Source organism: Anopheles gambiae, chromosome 2 (assembly GCF_943734735.2).
Source record: "Anopheles gambiae chromosome 2, idAnoGambNW_F1_1, whole genome shotgun sequence".
NCBI classification, from domain to species: domain Eukaryota; kingdom Metazoa; phylum Arthropoda; class Insecta; order Diptera; family Culicidae; genus Anopheles; species Anopheles gambiae.
The window spans coordinates 83,791,370-83,816,377 of record NC_064601.1 but is presented as its reverse complement, the minus strand read 5'-3'; the positions used below and the strand labels follow the sequence as shown (position 1 = coordinate 83,816,377).

Below are 25,008 nucleotides of genomic sequence, written 5' to 3'. Positions count from 1 at the left end.
CAAATCCACCTGTCGTCGATCAAGCGATCGCTGGTCCGAGGAGGGGCAGCAGTGTGTGTGTGTGTGTGTTTTGGTTAAATGATCTCGCGCTCGATGTAAACCGACACTTGCGGGTGCGGGATCGGTGATGCCTTCTGGGTGCGTGCCACGATTGCAAACTGAGCATGATTTAGTGTCCTTTGTTGAGTTGGGTGCAGATCGGCACGTAAACTCCACGGCGCATACGGTTGTCATTATTACGGCCACAGCTGGTTGCTCCAGGGAATATTACTCCGAACAAGCAAGCAAAAACGGCAGCTGCCGAAAAGAGTGGTGAAAGCGAACCCAGGATCGGTGGTTATGCTATGGAATAAAGTTACGCATCGCGGCTGCCTTTCGACCTTACTTTTTTTTGTTCGTACGATCAATATTTTGCAAGTGGCTGAGAATCACGACGATCAAAATGTGAAAATCGTTCAGTCTTTCTTTTCTTGTTTCTTTGCATTCCGTGTAATGTGTCAAAAGACAGGGTGGAGAATAGAGGATAGGGCACGGGAGCGCGTGTTTGGCTGAACCAATTTTGCCTTTTTGGCAGTGAATCACTCCCCAGTCCCAGACGAAACATGTGGTTTCCCATGGGATTTTGTTGCCCTCAGTTTCATTGCAAATGATGTCAAATATAGCAGCGTGCATAAAGCGAACATTAGTGTGTTCTTAATTAAAAATCTTGTACGATATTTGTATTAAACATTCATTTACAGAAAATGTTATATTGAGCCTTTAATTGATTGCAGATTTTTTCTGTTCAAGCAAATTTGCGTGTTTGATATTTAGACTATTTATCTTTCTTTTTCAATCCGCGTGTTACGTATTTTAATTGTTGTTCGTAATGTTTATTGTTCAACCATTTAAACAAAATTCGCCTCATGAATACATTTTGTTACGAGTCTGTTGTCTGTTTGAAGCAATTAAAAAAAACTTGTGTATCTTATTTTATAATTAGGTGTATATTTTATAATCAGGATTATTATTACTAATCAATGTAGCTAGCAACAAATTGTTTCAATCAAGTATATCTACAACTCGAATATACTTGATTTAAAGTTGATTCAAAAGTCGACTCTTTAAGTCATATAAAAACTAAAATACATTTCAAAGAAAAACTAATTTTTTAGTTACTTGCTGAATGCATAGAAACACCGTTTTTCATTTTGTAGAGGTTTGCTTGAAATAGTGACTTTCGTAGGCATCCTATTTTTAAAGCTTTATCAATCTGTCTTAACCGAGTATTCAGCTCTCCTTTTGGAGGAATGTTGAACCGTGAATTAAGGTCCATTATAAAAATTGAACCAAATATGTTTTTATGGGCCACAGGTGAAGTAACTGTACTACATAATTTTGTTGTACAATTGGTTTGCTTTTTGTATTACACTGGAACCCCTCATAAGGAGTATCCCTTACAACGAATAACGCATAACGAGCAGATCTAAACTCTCTACGAATACCCCTCTTAACGAGTAAAATCTTGCATAGCGAGCAATTCAATTTATGATCCCGATAAGAAGTCGTGATCATTTCGAGAGTTTCAATACTAAGAATCATTAAATATCAAGCTATTTTACAAAAGAAGCAGATAAAAGCCAGCAAAAAAACTCACGAAGTCATACAAAAATCGGAAAAAGCCGCGGCGAGCCGTGGGTGCGTTCACTCCACGTCCAGATAACTCTTTTCAGATATCGGAGCCAAGAGTTTTGTTGCGCTTATCGATAGATGGAGTAGGTGAGGTAGTGTCTTCAGTAATTGCTCGATATCTTTTCCTCTTATTTGACAATATTGGAAGCTCTCTTCGGCCGTCGAAGTTAGGGCAGGACGTGGATTTTGGTGTACCTCCCAAAGAAGCGTGTGTTTCACAAGTGTGAGGAGCATTGATGAGTGTGTTCTTGCATGAATTTTTGATCTCCTTGCTCATGCAGACAAACATTTCGATACTGAGAGTTGATCAATGGACTACTGTTGCCGCTTGAAGATGTTCCGTATGGTTGTGATGCATATAATCCCTATAGACCTGCATTTTTCTTGAACTGGGTCTAATTATTTCACTTTTCATACTAATTGTACGAATAAGAGCCTCCCGCATAACGAGTTTTTCGCATAAGGAGTGATTCATTGGAACGGATTAAACCCGTTATTTGGGGTTCCACTGTATTTCAAAACCTATTCTCGTACAGCTGTGTTACACACTGTATTACAAATAAAAAAACAAACAAACAAAATGCTCCTATCTCGCAGTAATTTCTTTTCAATTCGTCTATTTTGATACGCAGGACAAGATACATCTTTGACACAAATACTTCTTTCTGTCGCTTTAATCACTCCGTAATCACTCTATTGTCAACCCGTCCCACATTCCTGGTATGCGACGTAACACGCTGGCTACGATCCAAATCCGCCCGATTAGAGGCAACGCTGTTTCAGATTCGCTTTAAATTATGCTTTTCAGATGGCGCCCAACCGAACGCGAAGAAACGCAAAATCTACCATTCAATATCCTACCAGCTCGTATTACGAGCACGATGAGTGAAAAATCGTTTATTATTGCACCCGGCTCCCCCGCGTCCGTTGTTTACGATCGGCTGGCCGAATTAACGGCGGGTGCATTACACAGGCGCGCGTAATTCGTAGCGGGAGGCCTAACAAAAAATGAAGCAAATGTACAATGTAGCTCTTTGTTGTTCGTCAATCATCGGCTTTGCTTTACAACCGGCCACCGATCGTGTAAAAAAAAAAAAAACAAAAAAAAAGGATATCGATCGACCACTTTGCAAAGCCCCCAAAACTGTTCAAACCACCTGGTACCGGCTGTTGTCGGAAGTGGCGCACACACCACACCAGTGTACCAATGTAGCGGTCGATCGCTCAAAACCCAAATATCATCATCATCATCATCATGATCGGCATCAAAACACGCACACACACACACACACACACACACACACACACCAATCTGGTCATCCCTGAAATAGTGTGCCCAACGCCAACAAACCCGCACACACCGAGGAGGGGAAGACCCGCTCTGCACTTAATCGAGCGCGTTTTATGGCCGCCCATAAATCAGTCATAAAATCGCCAGACCGGCCCACTCCCCGCCTCCTTTTGCCGATGCAGCATCACCCATCTCAGCGCCAAATTTGCAGCTCCTGCGAATCAAAAATTGTCGACCAACTGGCTGGCTGGCTCGTTGGCAAGCTGGCTGGCTGGCTGGCTGAGATCGTGATCGTGTGCAACCGCCGCGGTAAAAAAAAACAGTGAGCTGCATTTCTGTGCACCATCCCTGCCCCGCTGGCCCCAAACTGACCATTCTCCGACGCGATGACCATGGCGGTGAATGCAACGCAAAACGAGGCATAACATTCCGAAACTGGCCGAAGAACGCATGCCGGTCGGTTTTCGCGGTCAAGAGAATATTTTGGTCCGAATCCCGAATACCCAAGCGGGTGGTTGTTGTTGTGTATGTGTCTGTTTTTTTATAGAAACTTCCATCCCTCAACTCAGATTCAAAACACAGCAGGAAAGGCGGGAAACGGGTTGCAGCTGGATTGCTGACACACACAGAAACAACCCCGGAACGGAGCCGAGAGGGTGGAAGCACGATCGATCGACGTCAGCAGCAGCAGCAGCAGACTGGTTTGTAGTAGTTGTATAGTGGCGAGCTAGTAACAGGTGCTACCGTTCCGTTTGCCAAAAAATCCCCATCGTTAGACCCCTGTTTCCTGCTCCTTCCTCTCCCAGACCGTAACTCGTTGCGCCTGAAAGTGCTGTTTTGGGCGCTCGTGAACATATGATGCCGCTCTTCGCGGTGGCCCACAGCGCACGTAGCGTGTAACCGCTCGCATCCAAGCGGTGGTCGATTATCCTTCATCTTTTTTGCTGCCGTTTTTTTCACTCTCTGCTTGCCCGTTTTCGTCTCCTCTGACGCATTGATATGTTGACGTGTGTTTGCGTTCCTTCCACGCCCGAATCCGCTCGTCCCACAGGGCCGACGCACTTGTTGACTCTTCTAATCATCTTAAGGCAGCAAGATGTAACCGCGGGAGGGCTACCGCAAACGTTTCTTCATCCGCACACACACACACACACACCACACGGGTGGATCGAATGAAAAAAGAAAAAAAAAACGACCCGCTCACACAAATGGGTTTTGATTTATTTATAAGAGAAGTAAAACTTCTCCCCTTCCATCCAACTGCCATGGGATGGGATGGTGAGGCTGAGCGGCCCGGCTTGGGGACAACAAAAGGCCGGCGCAAAACGCGTAACACTGGCAACTGTCTGTCTCACGCGGTGTGCGCTTTTCAAGTTGGTTGTTTTTCAATTTTTACCTAATTTATTTTAGCCGCAAAAAAAACCCACCACGCGCGGTGGGTGATCGTATGACATTTCCTGGGTGTATTTTCGCATACATTTGCCGCGTACCACTACGCTCTATGAGTGATGGATTTGGTTGCCGCGGGACAGCGTGACAGGAAGGATTTTAAAAAGTCTCCCGCGCGTGTTCGGGGTCCTCTCTCCTGTTTTTTTACATTTTTTCCCTCCTCTCTCGCGCTTCCGACACGATCGATCAAGTTCAAGCGCGTTAGCGTGGCAACGTGTTGCTGACCGCGGAAAATTCCCACCTAAAGCGACAACAAACCCACCGAAAGAAAAAAAGGAAAAAACACGGTAGCTTTCGCTTGTTTATTTGATTTCGGCTCGCACATTTTCGGCGAATAGAGTGTGGTCGGTTTGGTCGTTGGCTTTGCCGCGCTTCCCTTCATAGATCATCGCGGCCCGGCGGTCAGTGGTGTTTCGCTCGTTGCCATGCTCTGTCTGGAGGTGTTTGTTTTCTCCATTACAAAATTGTAGATGCCCATTTCGTCAACTCTCTTCCGGTCTACACTGCTTTATTTTTTTGTTATTTTCTTGTTTTATTTTGGTTCCTCTCACAAACATTTACGTTTCGTCGGTACCATCTTTTTTGTTTTTTTTTTTTTTGGGCTGGGAAGAGATTTTCCCGCGAAAGTGGACGCCCAGTCATCGTGCCCGGTGCGCGGCTGGCCATATGGCCCCCGGCGTGATGCTGTTCGCGGAAAGTTGCGATCGGTCAGCGAAATCTACGCTCAGCGTTGCGAAATGTGGCGTTCTTTCCCAGCCGTCACGCGATCGCAATTTCGTTACGGAAAGGATGAGCGCGCTCCTTAGAATTGGGCCGGTGAATCATCCCAGTGTTTGCTAGTTTGAGGATTTGGTTGTGCTTAGAATGGGCACTACAATTAACGATCACCACTTGTCTTGCTGCCATTAAAAGAGACTGTATGAAATGAAGTATGTCAATATGGCAAAAAATATATAGTTTAATAATAAGATAATTAAACATTCTACCATCTTCTTTAAACGTTTTTATTCTAATCAGATTTATACCAGTAACTTAAAGAAAGAAAATAGTTCGCAAATAATTCTTGTACAGATCGCACGCCAACCAAAGATCGCACGACACATCTGTCCATTTTGGCAACAACCAAGCATAGCTTACAAAAAGAATAAAAATGCCAAATGGAAGCGGTTTTTTGCTCTTGTTTTTCATTGCTCCTTCTTGCTCATATTCTAACTATGCTGTGGCTCTTTGCACGTTTTGTTGTTGGCTCTTTTTTTTTTTGGTTAACTTGAGCATATCGGCATAAGTATGTATGTAGTCACTGCACGAGATCATCCGCGCTATGTGGCGCACGCGCTCGCAGCAGGAGCAAGCGATCGCGCCGCAGTTTTCTGCGTTTTTTTTTGTGTGTGCTGCGGCTTCGTGTGTGTTTATGCTCTTTGCTTTATGCTACTGTCTCGTGTGGTCGCGCTCGCTGCACGTGTTAAAACGATGTGCTCTTTGGCGCTTTCCTCTTCATTTTGCATTCGTAAAACCAGTAAAATTGTTTATACTTTTTTAATCAATTTAAAAATTGGCGTCCGTAGGATAAAGAAGAAATGGATTGAATTAAATTGAATTTATGGTCATTATGAACTACATAAATACATTTATTATTTTAAAAATTTAAATTTTTTTTAAGAGTTTAAAAAATATCCAAAATAAAATGCATTTCTTTAACCCTTTTCATTCATCGAATGCCCTCTCCCTTGGACGGCCACATCCTCAAGCAAGCGATCGAATAACCGAATAACCCCGCATTACACCCTCGCCCTTTCGCGAAACCGACCGCCGGCTTTTCCCGCCGCCTCTGTTTACGTGTGTTCGAATTTGTTTATTTTGCTTCAGTTTCCTTATTCCTTTCGCGCGCTCGCCGTACGCCACGCGGGGCCACACGGAGCGCATCTTCCCGCTGCCAGGCACCGCTCCCGATCGCTTCGATATGCAGCTGCAGGAGAATGCACCAGCAAAAGGGGTTGTACAGTACATAATGCACACTACGTGTGTGTGTGTCTGTTTGAGTTTGTGTCTGTTGTGGCGCGCGGTTCACGCGAGATCATATGGCACCGAACGCACCGCACGCTAGCGCGCACGTTCTCTCGCTCGCTCTCCCCTTACTTTTCTTTTCCGAGCCCGAACTGATTTTCTCTTCGCACGCTGGTACGATCGCGATCATCTTCCCGCTGAGAAAAGCGAGATTTTTCACTGGTGCGCAGTGTCGTGTCGCGTTCGCGTGTTATTTACATCCCCAAGCAGGATCCTGCGCAATCCTTCGCTGCGACGGCTACGAAGCTACGGCGATAGTGCGGTGCCGGGCGTCAGAAGACGATCGACGACTCCCGGAGACGGTCCACCGTTCAGTCTCTGTCTGGTTCTGGCGGTGAGCGCCTGGCAAACGCTGGAACACTGGAAAGCGGACGCGCAACACTGGTGCTCGAAAAATTCGTGACGCGATCGTGTGTGTTGGAGTTGTGCAAGTGAAAGGATTTTTTAGTGAATTGTTCAATACTTTCAAGGGATTTAAAAAAGAGGTTTAAAAATTTAAAAGCTTATATGCGAATCATGAGCGAGAATTTTTGGTGAAAAATTTGTGCTCAGCGTGTGATAAACTATTTCCCTGTGGACACTAGAACGCATCAGCCGATCAATCAAACCCGCTGAAACCTCCTTCGATGAACGGTTTGCTTACAAATTCTGTCCCGGTCATCTGATCCACCTTCGTTAAGCTGACAGAGATAAATAGAGGATGACCGTTTCATAAACTCACACTACCCGAATTATTTCGCGCAAAAGTCAAACGATCGTTTTCAATAGGCAAACACCTCAACCATTCGGTGCCCTTTCCCTGCAGTGCTGTATGTGGTTGTGTGTGTGTGTGATTTTCGTACGTACTTTAGTGAAAACCAAGTGTAAAGCAGGAAGAACAGGGTAAAGAAAAAGGTACACAACACGGTGTAAAATTTGGAGACCCCGTCTTGGCACGGGTGAACGGACCTGTACCGGTGTTTCTTTCTAACGAACGTCCGAGTGTTTTTTATGTTTGGTTTTCCGTGGTACCGGTGTACAAATACGTTACGTGTGTTCCTGCAAAGGCGACGGCGGTTTGGATGGTGGTAGTCGGAAAAAGCGGTAAGTGTGGGCAGGCAGCTCGGCGGCGTTCGACCGCGGCGGTTATGCATACCTGTGACCAAGGGTGGATGCGAAGTTAGTGCGGAGGAGAATACTTTTCATTTCAACAAATTAGTTGACATCTGACAAGCATACCCCCGACGGTGGGTGGATGGGTGGGCAGTTCCTTGTCGGCACTGCTGCATGCATTTGCTCATTTGCCCTGTGTCGAACGGCCAGGTGACTTAATGGGCTATTGAGTTACGCATTTTCGCGTGCTGTGAGGACAATCGCATTTCGGTGGTTTCCAATTGGTGTCGGTGTCATTGTACGAGTGTATTTTGGTCTCTTAAAATTTTAAGTAGACAGTCTTTAAGCTAGTTTTTATTCAAACTCCTTTGGTTGTGAGGTTATTAGTTTTAAATAATATCTCATCTGGCTTTACATAGTGTTTCTCAAAATTTACACAGCCCGTCAAATGTATATTGGCATAATGAAACTAACATTCGCCATTCATATATCTTCCTTGGGTTTCTTTAACATTGATTCAGCCATATCAGGGAGAAGATTGAGAAATAAAGCATTTAACATTTTCAACATTGCTAATGTTTTAATAAAGTTTAATACTTTATATATATGTAATAAATGTAGTAAAGTTCAATAATAAGTCCTTTACAAATACAATTTGATCGTACATGTTTTAAATACATGGTTCATTTCAAAATACATTTTATGCGTGTTTTTTTGTTCAATTCCAAGGTTTATGATTGAATTGAGCTCTTTTATGTTGTTTCAGGTCTTTTTTGCAAAATCGTTTCATGATCGTTTTTATGTATTGTTTTATTTTTTTATTTAAAAAAAAATAGAAGTAAGAAGTATTTTTAATTGTTTCTAGAAGCTGATATTTGTCCCGAAGCCTTTTGTGTTTTTGCAAACGATTAATAGAAAGCAAATGATTAATTTAACTTTCATTAGGTAACAGGATTTGTAGCGTCTGTTTATTTCCAATAGGATAAATCTAACCTAGTTCCATTGACATTCTTTTTGTATGAGCTCCGCTACACCCATGTTAACCACAGACTCACTACATAAAACATTAACTTGTTATAAAATCCTCCGTTTCGAACTGCGTCGTAAAATCATCTGGCTGCTCGCTCTATCTCACGGACGGATGCCCTTTTCAAATGCGAATTTTAACGCACTCGCAGGACAGCAAATTGCGTTACCCACTGTGCGTACTACAATCCGATCAAGCACAATCAAGGTGTTTGCCCGAAGGGGTTGAAAATTTATGGTCCAAGGTGATTGCTTTTCAGGGAGGGAGGGGTTGCCCGGTGAAGATGATTTCTCCGTGCACCCGGTGGTTGGTTGGTGTGCCGCTCGCTTGAAATAATATCGAACGTGTATTGACGGCCGTGTCAGAAGACGGGCCTGGTTGTACTAAAAATAGTAAATTGCGGTTCACTACCGATCCGGCCGTACTGTCCGTACGGCATCTCTTCCAGCCCGGATGCGATATGGACGTAAGCACTTAATCCACTGTATGACCACTACCGCTACGCTTCGATGTCTACGTTCGGCCCATCTTCCGACAGCTTGGTTAGTTGGCGCTGGTGTTGGTTTTGAGAGAGAAAAAAAAGTTAAATATTTTCCTCCACAGTATGCTCGATGGGCTGGAATGCACTCAGCGGCCACTTCCGAAAGTGGATCAACGACACCACTAGGGGGTACGTCTTTTCTCGAGCGATCGTCTACTAAGTTCAAGTTGGACAATAGTTCCAGCTGATCATGGTTTAAGTTGAAGAGGATAAAGTGCACAGCTGCAGCGCAATGGCGTAGCGCAATCTAGCTGGACCGTATTGAATTGTATTTTGAGTTTTTGCATTTTTGCATTGATCTCAAAGTTTATAAAGAAAACAAAATAATGTCAACTATCATCCATAACTCGAATACTTCTTATTTGTTGCAATAACTGTTGTCGGACAGGCCCTTCCTTTACCGATAACAATTACTTTACACTTTACACTTTACACTGCCTTAAACGGAGATGTGTTGGAAACGAAGAAAATCCTTTGTATAATTGACAGATTTAACTTTCTACAAATGTTGTAAAAATGGTAGAATCATGAAGTTAGAAGCTTATATGAAAGGATTCTTAATATAATTTTAACTGGCTTTTAAGCCTAGCCTTTCCTGATCATAAAAAAATCTTCTAAACTGTGAAAATATTTTCTCGTTCTCTGTCACGAAAGTTTAATACTAATTGCAGTTCGTTTGAGTGTCAATATGTTTGTGAGATGGAAAAACAAAAAAGAAAACCAAATTTTACTGAAAAAAGGTTCATATTCTGGTAATAGGAAACGAAAAGAAAGAAACTAGGAGGACATGGTATTAACTGACGAAAGGTTTGTTTCTCATAAGCGCCATCTATGAGTCAAATGTGGTAGTAATATAAAACAAAGCTTAGCCTGAATCCTTTAGATGCCTTCATAATCCTTTATCAATCTCCCTTGAATAACTTTTTTTTTGCTGTGTTATCCCTTGTCGATTTATTTATTTTTTAACATACCACTAACGAAATATTCTCAAAAATTACGAGTCAGTCGTAACCATCACCAAAAACCATCCACTTTAATTGTGTTGCGTCCAACGCAACGAATTGGCGTCAACGGTCGATGGGAAAAAGGGTTTCGCTCTCCTTCAATTTTTAAATATAAATATCTATTTATTGCGGTTCGCACGCCACCAAACAACAAAAAAAAGCACGACATTCAACGCGTCATATCAACTTACAGCTGCTCGTGCACAGTCAGCGTGAAACAAAATGACGCATTGGTCAAAATTTATCCGACCCGTGGCGTCCTGACTACTTTTTCCGTTGCTTTTCCGTTCCATTCCGATTCTGAAACAGCTGATCGATCATTTCGATTAGCAATTTCATCGCCATCGATCAAACTACTCTCGAAATACTCAGGAGCGAGGGGGAGGGAAAGCTTCAAAAACTAAAGGAAATAAAACGATCTGTATTTAATTTCACTGCGATCAATCATCATCGAACGCGAAAAACTCGACCGTAAACTGATCGACCGTTTGGGAGCAAAAGAAGAAAAAGAACAACCAACCACCCATTTTTCGGCTACTTAATCGCATGGAAAGTTTAAAAAATGATCAACCTGCTCTTTACGATCGCAGGAACAAGGAAGTGTGCATGCGGGAGAAAATAAACTTCAACAAGTGGATGATCTAATGCGCGGGCCCGTCAGCACTTGGCACATTGGCACTGAGAGAATGAGAGAAAGAGAGAGGAAAGGGGATCTTTGGCGTGAGACGCTAGCTCGCGACCGGCCAGCTGAAAAGGTGAAACAACCTGCTGCTTCACGTGGGCCTCGGGTGTGTGGACGCAGCCGGCATACGTTCGCGGTTTTTTGGCAGCACCGGTTTTCCATTCGCACGTTGATGTTTACTTCAGATTTGCGCTTTCATGAGGGGAAGTGACGGGAGGAGTGCGGCCGAAAAAGGGACGGAGAGTGATAGGGAGAGGTGCCGGCTCGGCAAATGCGTCATTCGCGTGGAGGGCTTAGTATTTTTACCTCGCGGACGCGGCTCGGAGTGGATTCGGACGCGTGCAAACGCTTCCTGCCTTTTTGTGGTGGAGACGCGCATCGCCAACGTTACCTGTTTGTTGAACCTTCACACGGAACGTTTCTACGCTTTCTACGGAAGGGAGAAAATACGATACTGCCGACTGGGGGAGCCATTGAACGATACATAAGGATAAAGAACGCTTTATACCCCGATTCCTCGGCTGGAGAGAAAGGGGAACGTCGGATCGACGAACGACGCCGAACTGTTTACAAACCGTTTTGGACCCGTTCCAAGAGCGTCGTCAGTGGCAGGTTTCCTTTTCCCGTGCCCTTCCAAACCTTCCCGGTCAGCTGGTTTCCCTCCCTCGGTTACCTGTCACCTTGATCGGTCAAGCGGTCAAGCGGCTCGGTCCCTCGCCGATGCAGCCCGTTAGAGAAGGGAATCGGCTGGAAACGGTGCACGGTTTCACACCTAGCAAAACCTTCTCCTCACCCAGCATTTAAAGGAGGCGGTGTTGCAGGTTAATTAAGCTATAATCGTCTACGATCACAAATAAATTGGTCGCCCCGTGAATCCACACTAACCAGACCTCGACCCCGATCATCTTGCACTCATTTATTGATCTGGATGGCAGGAAGAAGGATCTTAACGGTTCTGCTGCTTCGATTTCTTCGTGTGTGTGTGTTGGTGTGTTTGGGCAACCTTCCGCCGTGTTTATGCGCAAGCCGGTCGGTGCGAGAACGATCGTTATGGATGATGTGATAAATCAAAATTATTTAAATGCCTGTCGAGGGGCGGCACTGCACTTTTTAAATTACCTTTGACAGTTACGATACGCAGAACACGATGTGGTCGATGCGTTCTGCCAGCCCTGAAAGCGGCTGATTGGTAGTGTAGTTCGTGAGGTCAAACACTTTGCTGCTTAAAGTTAGAAAGAAAAACGCAGGAGAAAAAAGATTGATTGATGAAAATGGTGTTTTCCATAAAATTGGGTCTGCACGTGAGAGATGTGAGTGTGTCTGTGCGATCAAGCGAACAGTAGAATGAAAACAAAACTTGAAATTGATGTTTGATGGCGTAGAAAGCGTGCAATGGAAACGGGTTTTCTTTCGCGCTGAGTGTGAGTGAATGGTATGGTCCAAGTGCGCAGGTCACTTTGGACCGTGTGTTCTACACGGTTGTTGTTAGTTGGAGATCAATGGTCTACGTTTCAAAACAAACAAACGCGTTTAAAGCCCGAGAACATGACTTGTGCGGGTGTTCAGCTTGTTCGGTAGAGGGATTTTGAACGCTAATGTAGTACATGCACCGGTGAGATGATTGCTGAGATGATGAGCCATTTAAGTAAGGAAGTTTGATGGGATTAATAAAAGTGGAGACATTTGGCACAACTACTTCTTTCAGAAGAGAGAGAGAGAGAATGAAACAGCGTAAAACATCCAACAATTTCAAGATGATTCGAATTGAGATCGCGGGGGCTCAGCAACGACCAAATGGCTTGTAAATGTTCTTTTAAGTGGTTTCAGATTTTTTCCCCCTGAACGGTGGTTGTTTCGTACAGGTTTCAAGAAAAAATCATTAACAAAAAATGCTTCAATGAGGAAACAATAAAGGAACGGTGGTGGAATACGCCGTACACAGGCAGAAGGCTAATTTTAAACATCCCTCCTCCTCGTAATATCGTAAATCAGAGCTATACACCGGAAAATCGGAAACCACTAGACACGGTTACGATCACGCTGTTGTTGTTTCTGCTGTGTTCGGAAGCGTACCACTCGTAGTGTCATAAATTGCAGTTCATAATTTTATTTTTCTAGACAACCAAAAAAAAAAACAAGTGAGACCTAATCAGATGAGCACAAAACTGAAACAAAAAAACTGTTCAATTTAGTTCCCCATGTACGTTTCCGGTATTGAACAGCTGAAGAATTTGGAGAAACAGGGCAAAATGATTTTTTTAGTTTTGAAACAATGTATTCGTTTTGGTTGTAACATTTTAGTTTTTATTGGAACTATGCTAGATATACCGTACTGCTTCGAATTACGGACACTTAAGACGTTTTTGGCATTTAATATTTTCTAACGAATTCAATTTTGCAAAATATCATAAAACTGCAACGATATTTTGATTCATGTTTCAGACAGTTTTGAGCTCATACTCCAGACAAACTCAAAATTCCTTTTATAACCTTCAAATTTACACACAGACTGTACCTTTTCAGTTTTTAACTTGTTTGGATACTTGATTCGGTATATTGGTGTACTCCAAGACCAAGAGAACGACGGTCTTAAATGCAACAATGTTTGGGTGCTGTTTTTCTCTTGTACTCGTAGATGAATATAATCCAAGAACTGCTACGCGAATTGACGGTCTTTCCCAAGCGGCCATCAACGCATTTGTCACATGCATCTTCAAACATCGTTATTTTCTAGTTATTATCACTGCCTAAAAACATATTTTTACACAATAAATCACAATTTACTTCGGCTGTCCGAAATTAAAAACAATATAGACAATCTTGCTTTGACCAGTGCCTAGATATGAAAGATATGGAAATGTTTCACATATTTAACAAAAAATTAAGCTTTACGTTGTGAAAGGATTTATAAATATATATCTATAATCTTTACTTTATTTATTGACTTTAATTATTCAAGAAATATTGTGTAGTTATTTGAGCATTTAACCAAAAAATCAGTTTAATTGCTATACATCTTTGTACACAAGAGAATGGAAGTGAAAAAAGTTTACTATATTTGTTAATTTAGAAAACATCAACAAATCTTAATCAAACACTTTCCTTTTAACGCCATACCTCTTCAATATATTTAAATTCAATTTATTTTACAAGTAAATTGTTATATTTTGATGGTTTGTAAAGAAATGTAAAACTATTGGAATTTTGGTTTAGGAAATGTAACATTATTCTTAATTTCTTTGTACTTTCTAATGTATAAAAATATTCATTAGTATTCATTTTGTACATCCCATAGCGTATTCCTTTGTATGTTCTTAAATAATTTCTCTCGCTTACTTCCTACTTTGTGTTATCCTTTTTTCGTCCTGATTTAGCTTAACTCAAACAAGCTGAAAATTTGAACGTATGTACTAACTAATCTAAAATAAAATAGTAATAGAATCCAAAATAGAGAGTTGTAATGAATATTCACATTGGTTCCTTCTAGGTCAGGCGTGGATTGATGCCCATGTTTAATTTTGACATAAAAAGACAATTATTGGACTAAGAAAGCAAGGGTTTAAATTTGTATTAAAAATACAATTATTGGACTCCGATGTACTCATTAGAGTTTTTTGTTTCTTCATTTTACAGCTCAAGACCCACTCACGATGGTGCAGGAACAACGGCCAAACAACGTACCCGAAGAGCTGTACAATCTCACCCAGCTGGCCGACGTATCGCTGGCGGCAGGGAAGCTAAACACCGCCAGCCCACACTCGCCCTACGAAACGGACTACCTGGCCCATGCCACTGCTAAACTGTACAGTCCCATAAAATACAGCTCACCACTACGCCACTGTGACTCATCGAGCAAAATGACAACAATGGTTGATTTTTCTTCCGTACCCACCTCTTGTCACAATTTGCGCCGTACCGAACCGGGCCAAACGATCATTCTGGAGGAGATACAAGATAAAGGCTACGTCACGAGGCAGCATCTCTTTTCCGCGAGCGAACCACTGGCAATGGATTTGCACACGCTATCTGCAGCTGAAGATGCACTGATGGCGGTGCCGGCCAAAAAGAAATGGACCAAAAAGTGGGAAATAATCCACGGTCCGGTAAGCCCTGCTGGGCCGATCATTCAGCAGCAGCAGCAGCAGCAGCAGCCGCAACATCAAGTAGAAGAGCCCGTCTACATTGTACGACCGGTTCAGGTAGAGCAGCAGCAAATAGCAACACATGTGTCATCACCGCTGATACTGAGCGTAGCCGATAACGAACGCTCGTCGGGACTGATCTATTACGCACCGACGACGATAAGACGTGTGGAAGATATCCCGCTCGGTACGGTTGATGTCGGCGATGATAAGGAATGCCCGAAGGAGAGAGATAAGGAGATGCAGCTCTACACTATAATAGAGTGTCCTGAGCTCGGCCCGGAATCGGCAGTCAGTTGCTTCGGCAACGGCCAGCAGGTCGCATTCTGCGGCTCCTCGTCGTCGGAGGAATCGCAGGATGCGGTGCAGGGCTATTCGCACAAAGTGTTTGACAGGAAGAAGTCGCGCAAAATCCGTACGGTGTCGTGCAGAAGCAGCAGTGGCAGTAGTGAAGGCGGCACGCACAGTGAATCAACATCACAGGATGCGGTGTTGATGCAGGTTGAAGAGTTGGCCGAATCGGTACGTCCGGGCAGCAGTGAGCCGGAAGGATCACAGGACACCAGCAACGATTCGGAGCATTCGGGTGCAGACGATCAGGCGATGAAGAGTGGCGAGGAGACGACGACATCACGCCCGGAGGACGTCCATGTGTGTCCGGAGTGTAACAAGCGCTACTCGACGTCCTCCAATCTGGCCAGGCATCGACAGACGCATCGGTAGGTTGGACTGAGTCTCATTAGTGAAAATGTTCCATGGCTAACTTTTCTCTCTCTCTCTTCTACAGCTCCCTGGAAGATCAGAAAGCCCGTCGATGTCCGTACTGCTCCAAGGTGTACGTCTCCATGCCGGCCTACTCGATGCACGTGCGTACCCACGACCAGGGCAGCAAGTGTCCGACCTGCGATAAGCGCTTCTCCCGTCCCTGGCTGCTGCAGGGTCACATCCGTACGCATACCGGCGAGAAACCGTTCAAGTGCAGCGTCTGCAGCAAAGCGTTCGCAGACAAATCGAACCTCCGAGCGCATGTCCAAACGCACTCCAACACCAAACCGTACCAATGCGGACGATGCGGTAAATCGTTCGCACTGAAATCGTACCTCTGCAAGCACGAGGATTCATCTTGCTTGAAGAATGACAAACCGGTGAAAGTACGCAAACCAACAACTGGCAGTGGGCGCAGCAGTGTACGGCGCGCTAAACCCACCAGAAGTTCAGAAAGGAGCGCTCCGGCAGGTAGTGAAGAGCGCTCTAACGGAGTAGCGGAGAGTAGCGGAACTAATGGGCTACAGTCCGGGCAACAAGCGTCTGATAATCGGTACAACTACCCCGCGAATGTTCCGTTTAAAGATGTGTTACGTGCCAAGATCAGGGAAGTAGTTGAAGACAATTGTAAGCGAACTGCTCGTATGTTGGCGGCAGCCAATGGTACGACACCGCTAAATGGGAGCGTCTCGCGTGAACCCACTCCCCAGAGCAATCGTATCAGCGTCATACGCATCGCAGGATCACCAGGTGGATATGCACTGGATGGATCGCGACCCACTTCCAGCAATAGCAGCAGCAGTAGCAGTAACAGCACCGAATATCACGCAGAAAGCTATGCCGTGATTGCGTAATGTAACGGTGGTCGTCCCAGTGATCGTACTCCGTTGCTTCGTGTTGATCTCCTGTGAAACTAAGTATTTCCTGTTTTGTTCTTCTCACCACAATATCGCCAGCAATTTTCCGTCGGTTTACGATCGAGAGATAGCCGCGCGGAGCTAGAGAAGAATTATTTATTTAGATGTTTTAGACACGCACGATCGTAACCCTTTTTTACATCCGCGCCATTTTATGATTAGCTTAAGCCACTGGTATACTATTGTTATGCTTAGTTATGCGCTTCATTGCAAGCCACCCTTTCATCGTTAAGACTTTCGCTTAAGGTTCCTTTTGCACTAGAGCATAAGAATTTCAGTTTGCACACGCTGCAAACTATTTCAAAAACACAGCTACAATCCAAAGCAATAGTTTATAGGGCGGAGAGAGGGCTGAGCGAACGATCGTTATGCATTTCGGATCGCCCGTGTCCGTCAGAACGAAACGACCTCTAAGTAATATTCCTGGCTGTCGATTAGCATAAGTGCCGTTTGTATAGTATATTGTAAGTGCGTGTGTGTGTGTGTGTCTGTGTGTGTGAGAGTGTGTTGAAACCTTTTAGTGCATAGATGTTTGACGACATTTTATGAACAGGACGAGAATGTTCTAGTCTGATTTGGATTTAATTTGGCGTATCTGCGCTGGTGCGGGCTGCTGCCGCTCGAGTCGAGTGAGCTTGCAGCACTGCTACCGCTATACTGAAGATAAGATTACAATTCTATTTTATTTTTATTTCATTTTGTTTCAACAGTAGTTTTATATTTTTATTTATTTTCTAAAGTGAATAGTTTTACGTTCAGTTTCGATTTATTTAAATCATAATCCTTAGTTTACATGTTTACATACTGTTTGATTTTTAAGAAAGCTGAAAAGGTGGTGCTAGTAAGTAAGCTAATGTATCTTATGGAAGTAGTTTGCCTTCGAGTGGCAAACAAGTGCTGGGAAATGTTGCAATATTAGGCGTAAGGTTTATAGCTTAAGAGAGTTAGATTTACTGGCAGGGATGGTCCAAGATAAGTAAACACTTGATAATTTTTAACGAAAACTTTTTGCGAAGTGATAGGACTGTTAGGCTGATAAGGTTTATAAGACATTTACGCAATAAGTGAATAAAAGATGTACAATTTGTAAAAAAAAGGTTTCAAGGTTCTATGGTGCTTTCTTTATTTCTTTCTTTTTATCTCTTCTTATAGCAAAACATGTATTTTATTTCAGGTAATTAGACAATCAATCATCTCATCTTTATCAACAATGTATCAGAACTTCTTTTGCTGTACTTTATCCACATTGTACATTTTGACTAATGTAATTAATTTTTTTGTAGAGTAATTATTAGAAATAAGGTAATATTAAAAATTTGAAATCTTAGCTATATTACATTTTATTCATACAACACGATTCGTTGGGTCAAATGTAATTCTTCTAATATATTGTATGATTGTTTTACCATTGTTTAACAGTCATTTGCGTAAATTAATTCATGAATGAGAATGTCACGACGTGACCAACACGGGTAAGTATTCGGAAGAAATTATATTTGTTCATTAGGAAATTCAATTAACTTCGTTAGCACATTATAAATCGTACATCAAACATGTTAAATCAAAATGGCCGTAATATTAGTTATTGTTTTAACTTATTTGTTATTTATTTGTTTATTTATTAATTTATTTATTTACGCATTTGTTTATTCATATATGTATCTGTTTATTCATGTATGTTGTTTATTTATATTTTGAACATTTAGAGACATTTGCATTTTTTAGCTTTTGTCTATATTTGGTTTTAGACCGATGAGGAAATAAGGTTTAAGTGTATCAGGATCAGCATAATGGAGATCTTCTTGTATAACCTTTAATAACCTATGTACAGAGAGCTGTAAAAAGCGCATCATAACTTTTTTTTTAGATTATTCATATTATTTCGACATTTCCTCCATTTGTTTTATTTATCTTATGAAACAAACATTTCAGACATATTAATTTATTTGAGAAAAAGTATCACACTAGCAACAGTTTGGCAAACCGTTCGGCACTAACAGATGACATCCTATGTTCTAACTTTGAATAGCTTTAATTACAGATACGTCATGGAATAAGATAAGAACCCAGTTATCACAAATGATAGTAATATTTGTGCATCATGTAGTGTACAAAATCCTATTACAAAATACTAAAAAAATAACCAACGAAAAAGTAATTAAGCCCGGAGTTCATTGTCCGTACCCGCTAGTGTAATTTCGATTTTTACTAGCGCATCTGGCGGCGGCTGACCGAAGCATTTTGCCAAACAATTTGCAGGCGCTTCAGAAATTATGATATTTTTCCATGTTTTTTTTATTCGACTGGATTGGAATCGCTATTGGTAGATTATTATTAATATTTGCTATTGATAGATTAATATGTTGTGCAAGTCGTTCAGCCATTTTCGCATCGAAAAACGATGAAAATAATACCTTATTTTGAGATCCCGCACGACCATTCCCTCGATGACCAAAAAAGCTTCTACCAGCCGCCGAAAAAGCTTCCCTCGATGACCAAAACAAGCTTCTACCAGCCGCTGAAAATCGAAATTACACTAGCGAGTACGGACAATATACCCCGGCCTTTAGGCGTGTTGTTCCGTTAATCCAACTGTTCCTCAGTATTATGTACAGTCTTACATCATTTTGTTTCAACGACTGGCACTAAACCATTACTTGCCAATGTCGAGGCAACGCTTTTGGCAATGTTTTGATGTGCTTCTTGCGATTCCACACATCCAAAAGCTAAACCTGAAGCTATAAAACAACCACGAAAAAAACAAAATCCCCCCGAAGCTAGTTTATCTTCAAACAAATTCAAACGCAATTATTCGTTCCAAGAATGACCTTCAACTTAAAGAGCGAAATAGTGGGACGCACAACGCAAAAAAACTCTTCCTCAAACAAAGCTATAAAATAGTCGCCCGAGTTCACCGCATAGCTAGAAGACGAGTATCATTTAATCGCATTTGATAAACTGTTGGATGGACTCGAGAGAATGATGGTTGTTAGACTTCAGGGTCTATGTCACCGTTGTTGCTCGTTTGCTGCGTGAACCGGTTCCAAAGCGCATCGTACACAAGGCGAGTTCAAGTACAAACTCACGTGCGCATACACACACACACTCAAAAGCATCGCGTTGGCGCCTCACCTTTGCGCAAAAATAGAGGGGGCTCAAGCTAAGCAAAAACCCACCCAACCACGGCCTCTGCATTTGCACTTACTCGCTGCTGCATTGGTGCAATCGTCATTGCAATGCATTAGAAAGTGAAAGCGCGTTTGCAGCCAAGCGTGCAGCGTGCTAGTAGCGCCAATGCGCCAATGCACCGTTGGGCACTGCCAGCTGGTTCAGTTTCCCACTGGCCACCACCGATCGACGATGGCTTCTGGTTCGGGCGTCACCGCCACGGCACTGTCCGTGGACAAGTGTCCTTCCCGGTACGAGGCAAACGACATCAGCCCGCCGGAGTTGCACCGTACGATCGCCCTCCAGGAGCTGGGCGAAACGGACGTACGACGCGTGGAGTCACTGCGCCTGCTGCGCGAATGGATCGCCACCCACCCTCACATACGAAGATGTCGCACGGACGCGCTGTTTCTGTTGCGATTTTTGCGTGCCCGTGCGTACGATGTGCAGGCCGCGCAAACCACGCTCGTGCGCTATCTCACGATGCGCCAGCTGTTTCGCATTTGGTACGAAAATCTCGACCCATCCGATCGGTACATGCGCGAGCTGGTGGAGAACGTGCGCGGCTGCCTGCCGCTCGGGCTGGACCGGTCCGGCCGCATGGTGGCGCTGGTGAAAGTTCGCTGCTACGATGTGGCCCGCTTCAACTGCTACCATCTCGGCCGGCTGCAGCACATGCTGTTCGAGGCGTTCTTCGACGATGTGGAGCTGCAGATTGCGGGCGGTGTGGCGATCATCGACTGCGACGGTGCCACCATGGGACACTTTGTCTGCTTCAAGCTGTCCGACATCCGGAACTTCATGGACTGTCTCGTGCACGCGCTGCCGGTGCGGGTGAAGGAGGTGCACATTGTGCGGCTGCCCCGCATCGGCCAGGCGCTGGGCAATCTGGTGCTGAGCTTTGCCGCCGAAGAGTTGCGCAAGCGTATATTCGTGAGTAGACCGGATGGACACGAACATGGATTTGGGGGAATTGAAGTTAATGATTAAGTTGACTAAATTCGCGTCATTTCAGTTCCACGCCAGCATGGATGAGGTGCTGAAGTACGTCGACCAGGACCTGCTGCCGGTGGAGTACGGTGGCAAGTCGTGCCCGGAAGAAATCACGGACAGCTTAAAGCGACGATTGGCGGACAAACGGGACACGCTGCTGCTGCTCGATCGGATGGAAATCGAGGTGGAACCGTACGCTCATCTTTGGCGTCAGTCGGATGAAGGGGATGTGGAGTTTGGGATGGAGATTGATTAATCTAACGTCTTCGATGCTTCAAAGCTACGTAAATACTCTACTCATACACATCAGAGAAGTGAGCTGATGAAATTGAAAGATAATTGGATTACATAAGGTATCGTGTGTTAGTACACGTGGTACTATGCCGGTACTACTGATGAATTAATTATTCAAAGGTGATGATGTATCTAGAATCATCACACACACAAACTCACAATACTACATGTATTTGATCGTATCGGACGCATGTTGGGTACGTGTGCATGTACCCATTGATTACCTGTTGGATGGGATAGATAAGTTGGTTAGGTCATCGTGGGATAGTTGATTAACCTGAGACATCTTGCTGCCGTTTGGAAGTTGGAATAACGAAAGCGATAAGGTATAATAGACGCTTTTACTAAGTAATTATAATACAGTATGGAACATCCCAATCACTGTGTGTGTATTTTGTGTGATTTACACCGCCTTTGAGACACGAAACTGAATATGTAATATGCTATCAAATGAATAGTGCACCAAATAATGTTCAATAAAACAATGTTCAATTTTTAAACCGATTGAACATGATTTTATCATCATTCATGAGCTTAAATAATGGAGTAATTGCACTTTATTTAATTTTATTTAAACACCTTTGCTATCATCATTACTAAATTGTTGTTATTTTTCATTTTGTTTATTTCATTAGTTCTTCATAAATTGCAGTTATCAAACCATGTTCGTTCATAAATTACGTGACGGAGGAATTATATTTTTTTATCGAAGTATCATCACTATCAATGCTTCCTTACGAAAGTGCTATTCTGCTTAGTGATCTTATGGAAAAATACTTTTAAAAAATATAAACCATTATTTGCATGCAATTTTTCCACACGCAATATTTCTAAGTATCGTTGAAATAATTGTGCATTTTTGTGATAGGATTAATATTTTTTACATGTTCAACAGCTTTAAAATCTATTTTTCAAAGCACAGTTTCAGCAAAGAATATTCCTCGACAAACCTACCATCATCGCATATTAACGTTTGTAATTTATGGATGATCCCTAAAATTGTGTTAAAACACTTTAAAATAAAAATAACAAAAATGTTTGTTATTAGAATATAAAATGAATGCATCGGTTCATGAGAAACTCGATGCGTAAAATGATGTAGATAAAAACATTAAAAAAAATCATTGAAATGTGTGATGTTTGATCCAAGCTTTTTTAAAGGTTAGTAAGAGAAAGGTAGAGAAGAGTCAAAATACCTCTGGTAGATGGGTTGCGTCTTTCCAGTCACCGACGATCGCTTTGAGAAACACTGCTCTAACTGCCTGCATCTTCCAGCGAGAGTGATGCCGATCGCGCCGACACCTGAGTACACAGCCGGCAACTCAAGTGTGCGTGTGTTTTTTCTACTCTCATTTATCTTAACCTATCATCTAACGAAATAAACCGAATAATGAACATAATTTTCTTACCTTTTCCTGCGGCAATTGTTGTGTTGCTGTTCCTACTCCAAACATCACACAAAATAACCCGCTCTTATACACTCTCTCTCCTTCGTTCTCTCCAGTACAGCGCGCTTTAATCCAGATATAATATTCTAAATCCACCGAGAGCAATTAGTTCAGGTCATCCGAACGTTACAGCAGGTTACATCGGTCGATAGCGTGTGGGAATGCACGTTGGTACGCACGCCGGACGCACACGATCCCATTGCAGCCGACGATTATCTTGCGCTCGATCGATTAAACGCTTCCCCTTGAGTGAGCGTGTGTAGTGTGCAACCATCGCACCCGCAACCACAATGTCAGTGTCGCGTCGGCTTGGCCTAGACAACCCGATAGCGCCGCCGTCCCTGTACCCCCGGGGCAGATCGGCCGGGGGATGCCTTACTCATGCAATAGCATTGATCAGTCTCCCAGCCCTCAAAGTCCATGGTTGTGTGAGGTTCTAGCGTTCTACCCGCCTGTATCGTCATGATCATCGTAATCAAATAACGTGTGTCGAGCCGTACGAAGGTGGTGGTGTTTCGGTGTTCGTGCTCTTTCGCTCGCTCGCACGGTGCAAGATGAGTTTTTTGCCGTAGGCGATAGAACAGGACAGTTTAATGGCATTGAAAGCTACGTTTAGCGAGAGATGCTGTAACGCACTGTGTTGGAAAGAACACCACGGTCAGTGTCCAGTTGGACAGCAACGCAGCTACATCGCGATAAAGTTCGGCAGTTAAAGATGTCTCCCCCGGCGAGCTCCAACAACTATTCCGTCGAAAAACGTCCACCAACGTACGATCAGTATGAGTTTACCCTGCCCGACCTGTACCGCAAGATGGCAAAGGATGAGCTCCGCGAGGACGACGAGATTCGGGAGCAATCGTTAACGCAAATGAGGGAGTGGATTGCCAAACATCCGTACATTCGCAAGTGCCGAACGGATGCATCGTTTCTGTTGCGCTTTTTGCGCTTCCGAAAGTACTCCGTACCGATGGCGTGTGAGGCGCTGGAGCGATACCTTGCGATGCGCGAAACGTTTCCTACGTGGTTCAAGAAGCTGGACTGCAACGATCCGGCAATGCGAGAGCTGTTCGCGGACGGTGTGTTCACGAAGCTGGGACAAGATTCGGAGGGCCGCATGGTGATCCTGTTCCGCGTGAAGCAGCTGAACGTGGACAAGTTTGGACCGCTGGAGCAGGGCCGGCTGGTGGCGCTGCTGATTGAGGCACTGCTCGAGTGGGAAGAGCTACAGATCGGTGGCTTCCGGGTGATGCTTGACTTCACCGACACCGTCATGAAGCACTACGGTATGTGGGGCGTCTCCGACATGAAGATCTTCATGGATGCGATCAACCGCTCGTACCCTATACGGTTCCGCGAGATTAATGGTGCCAAGTTTCCCAAGTTTGCTGTTTCGATACTGAACCTGCTGCTAACGTTCGCCAGTCCCAAGCTGAAGGAACGAATAGTTGTAAGTGAATGTGTTGGCGGGTGTGTAAGAGGGCCAGTTCTAACTTGCTGTGGTTGCTTGCCTTGGGTTTTTTTTTCTACCTTTACAGTGTCACAATACGGTGCTGGAGATGAAGGGAAAGTTTGAGCCTTCGCTACTGCCACAGTCGTACGGTGGTGAGCTGGATACGGAGGAGATGGGGCGCAAATTTTTGAAACATCTCGAGGATCGTCGGAACGTGATACTGGCGCTGGATGATATGGATATCGATGTAGCACACTACTCTTCGCTCTGGAGCCAAACGAACTTGGTGGAAAATGAGGTCGAGGGTGGTGTGGCCGGTAGCTTCCGAAAGCTGAATGTAGATTAGTTGTCCGAATACAAGGGTAAAGATTGTAGGTTGTAAGATCACAAGAAACGGGATAGAGTTATAATAAATCCATTCGAATTTTTGTACTAAAACTTTTGTTTATTTGTTTGAAATTGAAGTATGCAAATCTTTTCTAACAGTTGGTGAAGATAAAGGGGACTGTGGTAAATGATAACGGAATATGTGTAAGAATTACGTTTGAAACAAAAATGCACAACAGCAAGAATTGCATTGATGATCAATGCGACCAAGATGAAGTTCCTTCATGCTGATGGCTCTGGTCCTACTAGCGACACAATCAATTAGTTAATTGTAGCGAACATTGAGATGGAGAGGAAATTTTACTATTTTGTGCGATTAGCGGAGAAATACAGACATGCATCGAACAATCTGTAGAACGAGCGATATCGTAGAACCAAGGGAATAAACTATACTTCTTCCCAGATCATGGTCTTTGGAACTTATGGGTACTTCTATGCTGTCTACCTTAGCCTATTGATTAGGTCCAATTATATATGACTTATTGGGATTTTTACCCACAACAGGGTAGTTACCACAGGTTACTCGCAGAGCCACAGTCGCCTTGCGATCAGTGTCAATAAACACTAAATTAATTACTAACAGAATGAACTCACTAAAAACTCTCATTCATTATTGTTCTCCT

General features: G+C 43.5%; 3 protein-coding genes across 3 annotated transcripts; all 3 read left to right on the top strand.

Moving 5' to 3' along the window:
• Positions 1–6,705: 6,705 nt before the first annotated feature.
• On the top strand, positions 6,706–17,741 carry LOC1276091 (zinc finger protein with KRAB and SCAN domains 1). The gene is made up of 3 exons (XM_061644496.1): positions 6,706–7,558; positions 14,455–15,682; positions 15,751–17,741. The coding sequence occupies exons 1-3, from the start codon at positions 7,537–7,539 to the stop codon at positions 16,580–16,582; spliced, it is 2,082 nt and encodes a 693-aa protein (XP_061500480.1). The 5' UTR covers positions 6,706–7,536; the 3' UTR covers positions 16,583–17,741.
• Positions 17,742–19,964: 2,223 nt separating this feature from the next.
• On the top strand, positions 19,965–21,629 carry LOC1276090 (retinaldehyde-binding protein 1). The gene is made up of 2 exons (XM_315398.4): positions 19,965–20,746; positions 20,829–21,629. Exons 1-2 carry the CDS (start codon positions 20,006–20,008, stop codon positions 21,060–21,062), a joined length of 975 nt encoding a protein of 324 aa, XP_315398.3. The 5' UTR covers positions 19,965–20,005; the 3' UTR covers positions 21,063–21,629.
• A 1,243-nt stretch (positions 21,630–22,872) lies between these two features.
• Positions 22,873–24,436, top strand: LOC3289958 (clavesin-2). The gene is made up of 2 exons (XM_556028.4): positions 22,873–23,995; positions 24,084–24,436. Exons 1-2 carry the CDS (start codon positions 23,264–23,266, stop codon positions 24,342–24,344), a joined length of 993 nt encoding a protein of 330 aa, XP_556028.2. The 5' UTR covers positions 22,873–23,263; the 3' UTR covers positions 24,345–24,436.
• Positions 24,437–25,008: the final 572 nt, after the last annotated feature.